Here is an 11605-nt window from a genome sequence, read left to right on the forward strand (position 1 = left end):
TTTTGTTCTATAAAATATCAAAGAAAATTGTCAAAAATTATTTTTTAGAACTGCCTTAAAAAACAACTACCAAATAGGGCCCAAATGATTTAACTATGACGTTGTCAATGAAACATAGAGTTAATTTCTAAATATATTTAAGGATTAATGGATTAAAATGATGAAAAAATATTAAATTTATAAAACTAATCTCTCCCATCTTTAAACTTGAAGGGTAACCCATTTTTGACATAAATACCCTTCAACATTTTTATTATTTATATGTGTATTTTAAAAGAAAGAGTTAATTTTACAAAAAAAAATGAGGGTATTTTTTTTAAATCCAAAATAAATATTTTTTAGGTTGAGAAAAGGTGAAGGGTTAATTTTACAAAATAAGAATGGTAATCTCTCCCATCTTTAAACTTGAAAGGTAACTCATTTTTGACATAAATACCCTTCAATATTTTTATTATTTATATGTGTATTTTAAAAGAAATAGTTAATTTTACAAAAAAAAAAAATGAGGGTATTTTTTTTTAAATCCAAAATAAATATTTTTTAGGTTGAAAAAAAGGTGAAGGGTTAATTTTACAAAATAAGAATGATTTCATCTCCTTAATTGATTACCCCTTGTAGACCCCATTTTGGGGAGGTTTTTCTGCAGTTCTTTCTTTGTAGGTGGAGGGCTCTCAAGGAGCCACGTGTCGCCTTATAATTGGTCTTTAGTGGAATCAGGTTAGTGGGTTGAGAAGCAATGAAAAATGGACACCTATTATGGAACCTTTTTTAAGCGAGCGTATCAGACTGAGGCAATGGGGTGCTTTTGGCTGCAGTTTTGTGGAGATATTTTGTGGTGGGGGTGAGGATTTCGTGGAGCTTGAGAGAGATATTTTGGGGTTATAGAGGAGCTTTAGGGAGTTTTTGACAGAAAAGGAGCAAGGAGATATAGCTAGGATAGCAAGCCAGAGGTGTGAAGAAAGGGTGATTTCGTTACTGGTTTGGGAGATATTTTTTAGGAGATTCCTTGAGCTTAGGGGGCAAGTTGCTAGAGAGGGTTTTTCTGAGACTTTTTGAGCTAGTTGTAGACAGTGAAGCTCGAATGAGGGAGGGGACGGAGAGAGTTTTCTTAAGAGCTTGAGGGAAGAGTTTTGAGGAAGCTTTTTAGTAGATGAAATCGACAAGGTTGGTGATGTTCTTACCTTGTGTTAGAAATACTGAATAATTGTATTGTATTTCTTAGAATGAAAGAATATACATCAGTGCCTTTATATAGGAGGCATATGTGTGCGATACAAGTAACCTAACTGGGCCTAAAGCCTATAACATAATATACCCATAATATACATTAACAGCCCCCCTCAAATTCAAGGTGGATGTGAGACCAACTTGAGGTTGTCAATTAAATCACGAGTGTGTCTCGTAGGAAGTGACTTGGTGAAGATATCTGCAAGTTGATCTTTGGAGGAGACGGAGAAAAGCTTAAGAGCACCATGGACAAGATGATAATGGATAAAATGGCAATCAATCTCGATGTGTTTAGTCTGTTCATGAAAGACATCATTGTGAGCAATATGAATGACACTCTAGTTGTCACAATAAAGAGGAGTAGCAGAGGAGGTGGACACACCCAAATCCTTAAGAAGCAATCTTAGCCAAAGGAGCTCAGATGTGGTATCAGCAAGGGCACGATATTCTGCTTCAGTACTGGAGCGGGCCACAAAAGTTTGTTTCTTACTTCTCCAAGAAATCAAAGAAGAACCAAGGAGGAAGCAATAACCTGTAGTGGACCTGCGATCAGTAGGATCTCCTGCCCAATCAGCATCAGAGAATGCACGGAGTACAAGAGGAGACTGAGCTGAGTAGAAAAGGCCATGAAAAAGGGTACCCTTCAGGTATCGAAGAATGCGCAGAACAGCAGCATAGTGAGTTGATCGTGGAGCAGACAAATACTGGCTTACCTGATGAACAGCATAGGAGATGTCTGGACGAGTAACTGTGAAACTAAGCTACCAACCAATCGTCTGTAAAGAGAAGGATTAGACAATGGTTTCCCCCCCCCTGAGGGTGTCAGATGCCCATTAAGTTCAACTGGAGTGTCAGCATTCTTGCTGTCAGTGAGTCCGGCTTGAGACAACAGATCAGAAGCATACTTGGCTTGAGTAATATAAAGACCATCTGTGGAATGAGTAATTTCAAGACCCAAGAAATAGCTGAGATGTCCAAGATCTTTCATCTCAAACTGCTGACTGAGAAAATCCTTGAGTTCTTGAATGCCACTAAGGTCATCACCAGTTATGATCATATCATCCACATATAGAAGAAGCAAAATAGTGCCTTTATCAGTATGACGAAGAAATAAGGCAGAATCATACGGACTGGCAGTGTAACCCAAGCGAAAAATAGTGGAGTTGAACTTGGCAAACCAAGCTCGTGGGGCTTGTTTAAGACCATAAAGTGCACGTCGAAGATGACAAACCTTGTTTGATTCAACAGAGAGACTAGGAGGAGGTTGCATATAGACTTCTTCACTCAGATCCCCATTAAGGAAGGCATTTTTAACATCCATCTGAAAAAGATCCCATTAACGAGCAGCAGCAACAACTAAGAGGGCACGAACAGATGAGATACGAGCAACTGGAGCAAAAGTCTCTTCATAATCAATCCCATACTCCTGTGTAAAGCCTTTGGCAACAAGACGAGCCTTGTAGCGCTCAACGGATCCATCAGAGCGAGTCTTGATCTTATAGATCCACTTACAATCAACCACAGACTGTCCAGGAGAGAGAGTAACCAGGTCCCAAGTATGGTTTTTGGTTAATGCATCAAGTTCCTCTTTCATAGCAATCTGCCATAAAGGGTCAGTAGAGGCCTCACGATAGGTTTGAGGCTCATGAAGTGTAGCAAGGGCAGTGTAACAATGATAGTCAAGTAGGTGTGGAGGAATGGATCTTACCCGGGTTGAGTGGCGAAGTGGAATGTCTTGTGGAGGATCTTCAGGAAGAGCAAGAGCAGGAGACCCAGGCTCAAAGTGGGGTAGCTCGTCATCAATCTGTTCATCTGCAACCTGTCTAGGAGAAGCATAAAAAATATCTGGAGAGAAGTCCAAAGGAGGATCAAAAGTATTTGTAGAAGGAACAAGAGACTCATCTGGAAAGATTTCTAAAACAGAGGAGTTGGTCAAGGAAGAACGAAAGTGAGAGAGTTCAACAAACAATCAGTGTTCCCAAAAGACAACATTACGAGAAACACGAAGACGATGAGAGACAGGATCATAACACCTATACCCCTTTTGAGTTTCGCCATAACCAAGGAAACAACAGAGTCTAGAGCGAGGCTCAAGTTTGTTGTGCTCATGAGACTGAAGAAGAACGAAACAAGTAGATCCAAATGATCGAAGGTGATGATAGTCAGGGGGTGACCCAAAGAGACGCTCATACGGAGTCTGATTATGGATGACAGCACTTGGAATGCGGTTAATTGCATGAACAGCATGAAAAGCCGCTTCACCCCAAAATGGGGCAGGAATTTTGGCAGAAAGAAGTAGGGCACGAATAGTGTCAAGAATATGACGAAGTTTTCTTTTGGCTCGACCATTTTGCTGAGAGGTACCTGGACAAGTTAGATGATGTACAGTGCCATAGGAATGTAACAGAGCTTGAAACGCATGTTGAGTATATTCAAGAGCATTATCAGATCGAAAGGTTTTGATACGTTTGGAGAATTGTGTTTCAACCATTTTTGCAAAATTGCTATATATTGGTAAAATTTCGGAACGAGATTTCATAGGGAAAATCCAACTATAACGAGAATAATCATCAATAAAAACAACAAAATATCGAGATCCACCAATACTAGCAACAGGAGAAGGTCCCCAAACATTAGAATGAATTAACTCAAAAATACTCTTAGAAATGGATTCACTGTTATTAAAAGGCAAAGCTGGTTGTTTTCCTAACTGACATGAAGTACAATAAAAAATGTCTTTAGACACAGAACCCAACAGACCCCTAAACACTAACTGTTGTACCCGAGAAGATGGTGCATGACCAAGACGAGAATGCCAAAGTGCAAGAGAAAGTAAGGAAGAAACTGCAGCAGCTGCAGTAGCAACAGAAACAGGAGCAACAGGTGGAAGATGAAGATTGTTCACGGGAAACATACGCCCAACTCTAGGACCGGTCCCAAGCTCCTGCCCCGTCCTCGGATCCTGCACAATACACCTAGAATAGTCAAAGATAAGGCGATAACCTAGTTCAACTAATTGTCCCACAGAGCACAAATTATAGGATAGGTCAGGAACATGGAAGACTCCAGGAACAGAAAGATTAGAGGTTGAAACAAAACCTAGACTATTCCCATGCATGGTGGAACCATCAGCTATATGAATATTTAGAGGATGTGGTGCAGGGTCAAGATTGGAGAATAGGGATGAGTGAGGTGTCATGTGATTGCAGCAGGCAGAATCAAAAAGCCAAGTTTGAGACTTACCAGGTAGAACAGATAAGGCAGTGGAAAGAGATGCATTACCAGCCATACGAACAGCTTGAGCTATGATCTCCTGTAGTTCAGTGGAGGAGAGGTTGATAGTAGATCCAGAAAATTAGGACTCAGCCGAGGTGGAAGCCATTGGTAGAGTAGGCTCAATATTAGCAACAACAACAGTAGATTTGTTACCACGGTAACAAGTCTCAATGGTGTGGCCAGGACGCTTGCAATAGTTGCAGAACTTTTTGTTGGTCTGCTTGCGACGATTGCTAGAGCCATAAGAATCACCTGATTGCTGAGGTTGCTCTATGAGTGGGGTAGATGGAGTAATAGCCAAAACATTGAGCTTATTCTGGGCTTGAAGGGTTGCAAGATGAGTTTCTTCTCTAACTAACTCATTTACAGCAGTATCAAGAGAGGGAGCAGGACTGCGATTTAGTAGCTGGCCACGAATGGGCTCAAAGTCCTTGTGAAGTGACATCAAGATTCATAGAGGCGAAATTCATCTCTAATGGAAGCATATTGCTGAGCATCTTTTGAGCATGCCCAAGTTGGATCAGAAAGGTCAATTTGGTCCCAAATAAAGCGAAGCTGATCATAATAGTCATTGATGGATTGCCCTGGTTCTTGCCTGAGTTGATGTAATTCAACCATTAACTGATATTTCATGGATCCATGGTAGTGGAGTACCTTTTGGCCAACATATCCCATGCAGATTTTGCATCATCAAAGCTGCCCATCAGATTGGAAATAGAGGGAATGGAAGTGTTCCGAATCCATGTGAGGATCATGTGGTTATGACTATCCCATTCAATCATGCGACTAAGAAAGGCAGCATCTCCTTCACTTGCTCCCTTGACAGGAATAGTCATTGCACCAGTACAATAATGCCAGAGCATGCGACCCTTAAGAAATCTGTGCATAGCTTGAGACCAAGATAAGTAATTTTTATTTCCCTCCAATACAGTATTGATGGGGCGAGAAAGAAAAATATCCTTTTTATCCATTTAGAGACACAATATGCAAAAACAGACTGCAAAAATGAAATCTACGCAAAAAAACTGGGTAAGGAGGACATGGTCAACCCTGGAAAAGTCAACGGTTGGTCAAAGTCAACGCTAGTCAACGGTCAACGGCTGGTCAATGGTCAACGGTCAACGGATGACGTGGAGATGATGTCAGCTAGGGCTAACGTGGCGCTAACACGTCATCATATCAGTGGATGCTGACGCAGCTAGGGCTAACGTGGCGCTGACGTGGCAGAGATGATGACGTCAGCAGACCAGACCCCAGCGAGTGGAGGCGCGTGGTGGCGCGTGTGGCGCATGATCAGCGTCGCTGAAACTTTGAGCGGCGCCCTCATGCGTGCAGTCTCCGATGGTGACTAGGTTTCCACGAATGTGTAGATCGGCGCTGGACGATCTCAGTGGTACCTTCAAAAATGAAATCGGAGCAATATTCGCAGTGGTGATGCAAAGAGCAGTGGTCTGTGCAGTGTGAAACTCCTTAACGACGGCGGCTGCAGGTCCGAAACCCAAGGACGACGGCTGGATGACGTCGGAGGTTCAACGGCAAGAGGTTGCGGCGACAGTTGTGATGGCGGAAGCGTTAGTAAAAGAAAGGAAGTCACACTAATGAAGACAAGACTGCTAAGAAAAGGTCAGAGCAGTGGCTCTGATACCATGTTAGAAATACTGAATAATTGTATTGTATTTCTTAGAATGAAAGAATATACATCAGTGCCTTTATATAGGAGGCATATGTGTGCGGTACAAGTAACCTAACTGGGCCTAAAGCCCATAACATAATATACCCATAATATACATTAACACCTTGGATTCTCGCATGGAAATATATTCGGGGAGGATGGAAGGTTATGCACTGAAACTAAGGCTATTGTCTGAATCTGGGTTGAGTTATGGAATTGTCGAAACACAATTAGTGAATTCCTAGAAAGAGTTATACAACTTGAGTGGACACCTTTCGAAGACAAGAACCTGCAAATATGGATCTACGTGTAAATGTCATCACCTCAAAAGAAAGGATTACTCAGTCAACAGCGAATACTTTGGGTCTGCTTGATCATCCCTTGAGACCAGGGTGAGCTGTATGTTCTCGCTATAATTTGTATGGACTCTGCTAGTATGGTCCAACTCGTAAATTTGAGCACCACCTTCAACCTATTCCTTTCATATACACCACATATCCATTATACCCACCTCCATACTCATCTTCATGCATGTTTCTCTCTCTACACTATCACCCATACCCATTAAACCCTCTTCCTGCAATATGGCATGCACCCAGTCTCCCATTCACTTCCTAATAGTTTTCATTTCCCATTTCTCCCTAGATACACTACAAGAAAAAAGCCTTTCGTTGACAGTTTTTCACCATCAAGGTAGGGTATATCTGTCAAGGTATGTTACTATTTATATATGTCATCTATGCCAGTGTCAAGAAAAGTTTAAATCTACCTTGACATTTACATATGTCAAGGTTGTTTCTATTTCTACCAATGATCAAATCTTTGTTACTATGACATATGTCAATGTTTCTTTCACTTTTGTCAAGGTTGGATTCAACATATGTCAAGATTTTTTCCAAACTCCAAATCCAATCTCCACTGTTAGAATGAAGATCAATGCGTCCTAAACGTGCTCCTAAAATTGCAACTCAATCAGACCACGAATTGACCTCGATCAAAGCTAATGATCAAAACAGTTCAAAGAGAAAAGCCCACCAAAACAAATGTTCTATTTTTGGCCGAAAGATGACTTTCCAAAACTCTAAATTCGATCTTCACCGTTCAAATTGAAGATTAATGAGTTGTGAACCTCTCCTCCAAATTTCAGCTCGATCAAACCATGGACAAAGTGGCATCGTACCTTTGATGAAATCTGGGCATGATGTAAAAAACCTGAGTTTTTCTCTCTTCTCCTCTTTCTCTCTAATGAATGTCCGAAACTCCAAATCCAATCTCCACCGTTCATATTGAAGATACATGAGCCACGAACCTCTCCTCAAAATTTCAACTCAATCCGACCACGGATGAAGCGGGGTCAGACATTTGATGAAATCTGGGTATGATGAGAAAAACCTGCGTTTTTCTCTCTTCTCCTCTTTCTTTCTAATGACTTTCCAAAACTCCAAATCCGATCGTCTCCGTTCAGATTGAAGATGAATGAGTCATGAAACTTTCCTCCAAATTTTAGCTCGATCGGACCACGGACGAAGTGGGATCAGACCTTTGATGAAATCTGGGCAAGATGAAAAAAAACCTGCATTTTTCTCTTCTCTTCTTTCTCTCTAAGAACGGTGGCTCTCTCCCTTCTTTCTCCCTTCTTTCTTGTCTTCCAAAAGTTAGGGTTTTCAATGGAGAGTGAAAATTTAGGGTTTTCAGTAAAGAAAATGGTAAAGGCTTGTTGAAGTATGAAATATGTCTTTCCGTCCCTTCCTTTCTCTTTTTATAGGACTTTATAACAAATTCCAAAATACCAGCATGTCCTTTTTCAATAAATTAAAAATAGTATTCTTTATTTCATCTTCCAATAATAATTTTTATATATTAAACTCATAATGAAAATTGATATTAACATTACTAAAAAAAATTTATTAAATATTAACTTCCTTAATCAAAATTGATTGTTGTCACTTCAATTTATAATACTTAGTAAGTAAATTAGATATACACATATCAAACAAATTATTATCATTATTGCTTTTATTTAAGTACCTTGAATACATTGACTTATAAATTATCTGTCAAGATTCTATTATATAAGTCATGAAAGAATTCAACAAATTTTATATATGTCATTATTGGTTTAAACAAGTTGTATATGTCATTGTTGTTCATTAAAATAAGCAATATTGACACATATCACCTTAAGTCAAGATAATATATGTCAACAATGACCTTTTTTCTTGTAGTGATACATGCATGACCATCCCTAGGTGTTTCACTTCCTGCACCTTCTCCTTTCAATCTCTCTGCCATGCAAATCCATTCATGGTTCAAAGTCGCGGTATCGGTCATTGACTCGGAGGGCCACGAGGCATATCGGTCTCAGCATCTCGGTTCGGTGTCGAGCGATACGCAAAATAAGATAATTAGAAATTTCAAAAAGTTATAAAAAATGTTATATAAATTAAAAAAAATAGATATAATTGAATAAGTTGAAAAAATTAATAAAACAATTTTTTTTTTTCACATTTAGCTCAAAATTATTTGTCATTTTCAATAACTTCTAATTTAATTTTTTTAAATTAAATTTGTGAAACTTGAAACCGACTTAAACTTTATTAAATGACATACGATTAATTTGATTATTATACATTGTACGGATAATGATATCTTTATGAAAGTGTAATTAATTCTTTTGTTAAAAATAAATAATAACACTTTACAAAAATAATTGTTAATAATATTTTATTTAGAATAAATTTTTAAAAAATAAAGTTTAACATTTTTAATATATAATTGAGACACATTTTACTTAATTTGTAAAAAGAAAGATGATGAAAAATGAAAATGAAAATAAAAAGGATAAATAATTTGTACTTAAAAAAAGAAAAGGGAAGAAGAGATATATATATATATATATATATATATATATATAGAATATATAATTTTTAAAAATTAAATTTGTGAAACTTGAAACTTACTTAACTTTATTAAATGGAGTGTGAAATAAAAATCTTCGAGTTATAAAATTTGATGAAGATGAAGAGATTTATGACATAAATCAGAGAATGGCCCAGTTACAGCTAATAGTTAAAAAATGGGCTGGCCCATGCTCAGCCCATAATTAGCCAAATGAGCGTAGCCCTAATATTTGCCTGGACAAACGCATTCAATCATCCCATCCCCAGAAATTGCCGTCAAGACCCACAACACCACCTGCTATTGCAACCGTGCAAGACCCAACACGGGAGGGGAAGCAATCTGACTATGAAGGGGTTGTCTTGTCGACGTCGCCGGTGAAAGATCCAGTCCACTTGATGAGTCACCACCGTCAACACCAAAGCTCCACCCTCTGGTAATGCTCGATTTTGAGGAAAATCAGGTAAGTAAATCCTAAATCATGCCCTCATCCTTCGGTGGTTTCTCCACTTATTTCCGAACTGGTCACGGGTTGGATTATTTCTTCTTCGTCTTCTTTGATCTTCTCATTGATGGTTTAAAATTTCAAAATATGTGCTTGCTTTTGAAAGGGCAATCTTTGATTTTTTTTTTTTTTTTATATTTTTTTTTATGAAAATGTTTTGATGTTTTATTGTGATTGGAAATAAAATTTGAAAATTCTCTGTAACCTAACCGAGTTAACTCGAAAACTCAGACGAGTCAGCCGAGTTTTACCGATTCCCAGCCGAGTTCGTGCATTATACTGTATCTGGTATCGGTCTCGTCGTGGCAGGTGTCGAGGCGGATACGACTCGGTCGAGTTGTACCGGACTCGGCCGATACTTTGAACCCTGAATCCATTTGCTTAATCCCACGCATGCCACCAATCCTTCTTAAACCTTTTAAACCTATTTCATGCTCACCACCTCATCCATCTTAGCCTCTATCCAACCCATTGTTTCATGCCCACCGAACGTACCCATCTTTGTCACTACTTGTGGTTCCACTCAACACCACCCTTTATATATAACCGTTCTTCACACTTCCTATAACTTATCCTCTGCCCAATCGCCTGGCTACCTTGCCCATTCTCTTATATGCATGGCCCACATGGTATTTTCCATTTTGACCGGAACAAATGAAGATAATATGGAAACAATTGGTGATGATTACTCTGTAGAATCCATAAATGGTAGGAGGCCATTCTATGCCTTTCTCAATGTCGGATTTGTGAAAGCATCGACTGGCAATCATATGTTTGGTGTTTTGAAGAGAGCACTGGATGGTAACTTGAACATTCCCCACGGCGCCAGGATGCATGCAAAGTTAGATTTAAATGAGGCCATGAGATCAGTTGACTTCTCGCGTTTAGAAGAAATAGATGATGCCTTGCTGTTTGACAGATGTTCGCAATAGGAGCTACATGCTATGCGTTGAGTGCGCTTGATTGCTGCTATGAGATGGTTTGGTCCAGAAAATGCCATGGTGTCGACGTGGATATTCATATGTGGTGAACGGCTTGGAAGACGTACATGAGCAGATCGGTGCATTCTTTTCCACCGCTTTGAAGGATGGCAAACATGAATATGTCAGTGTTAGTGGAAATTTTCCCACTATTCCTCAAGCTTTGTTCTCGTCTCCATCGATCCTTTCTTGCCCAGATTGTTCTAGCTATTCAAGTCACCTCATGTCTCTATACGGAAGCTTTCACTGGGATCAATAAATCAGTTCATTATTCTAATGCCCACTGCTTTATTCATGTCCATGAATCAATGCCTCCAAGGTTTGTTTGTTCTTGCTCATGACCTTATTGCGGAGATTCGAAAATTGGTTTATGTTGCTTTTGTCCAACTGGTTGGAGTTCAGCATGCTGTCCCGTAGCCACATATGAGGAATATAATTGAATACATGTTGCAAGCCGACCAGGACGCTGATGATGAAATTGCTCTTGAGTCTTGTGAATTTTGGTCAACCTACTGTGAAGTGTAGTTAGATCATGAACTTTTAAGAGAATTCTTACCACATTTGATTCCAGCTCTATTGTCAAATATGGTTTATGCTGAGGATGATGAGTCACTTGTAGATGCAGAGGAGGACGAGTCTATCCTGGATAGAGATCAGGATCTAAAGCCTCGCTTCCATTCATCACAATCACATGGACTAGATGATATGAAGAATGAGGCGGAATAGGAGATTACCCTTTTGAGGCAGTATGGTCAGGTTTAGAACTTATATGGTGTGCTCAACTCCTCGAAAACACGGGTTGATTGAGAAATCCATGATTATTTAGATTTTGAAGCAGGAGTTGATAGAAAAGTCCTCGGAGCAGGATGTTTATGAGAGTCACTGCACTCATTATTTCAGCGGCCAAAAGGGGTTGTTGCTAACATCATTTTGCATCATGATGTGAATCACTTTCTTCTTTCATCTGGGAGTGATGAAACAGTTGTAGGAGTGTGAGACCTCATAAGCAAGAAGTGTGTGGCGACCCTGGAAAGGCATGTTTCAGCA

General features: G+C 39.3%; 1 protein-coding gene across 1 annotated transcript; it reads left to right on the top strand.

The window, feature by feature from the left end:
- The first annotated feature begins 10204 nt into the window (after nucleotides 1-10204).
- LOC117918086 (60S ribosomal protein L5-like) lies at nucleotides 10205-11284 on the top strand. The gene is made up of 2 exons (XM_034834611.1): nucleotides 10205-10499; nucleotides 11130-11284. The coding sequence occupies exons 1-2, from the start codon at nucleotides 10205-10207 to the stop codon at nucleotides 11282-11284; spliced, it is 450 nt and encodes a 149-aa protein (XP_034690502.1).
- The last annotated feature ends 321 nt before the right edge of the window (nucleotides 11285-11605 follow it).

Source organism: Vitis riparia, chromosome 7, assembly GCF_004353265.1.
Source record: "Vitis riparia cultivar Riparia Gloire de Montpellier isolate 1030 chromosome 7, EGFV_Vit.rip_1.0, whole genome shotgun sequence".
In the NCBI taxonomy this organism is placed as follows: domain Eukaryota; kingdom Viridiplantae; phylum Streptophyta; class Magnoliopsida; order Vitales; family Vitaceae; genus Vitis; species Vitis riparia.

Coding starts and splice junctions, on each gene's coding strand:
- LOC117918086 (XM_034834611.1), top strand. CDS start 10,205: ATGGTATTTTCCATTTTGACCGGAACAAATGAAGATAATATGGAAACA. Junction 10,500..11,129: donor TGCCTTGCTGTTTGACAGAT/GTTCGCAATAGG, acceptor ATTTGATTCCAG/CTCTATTGTCAAATATGGTT.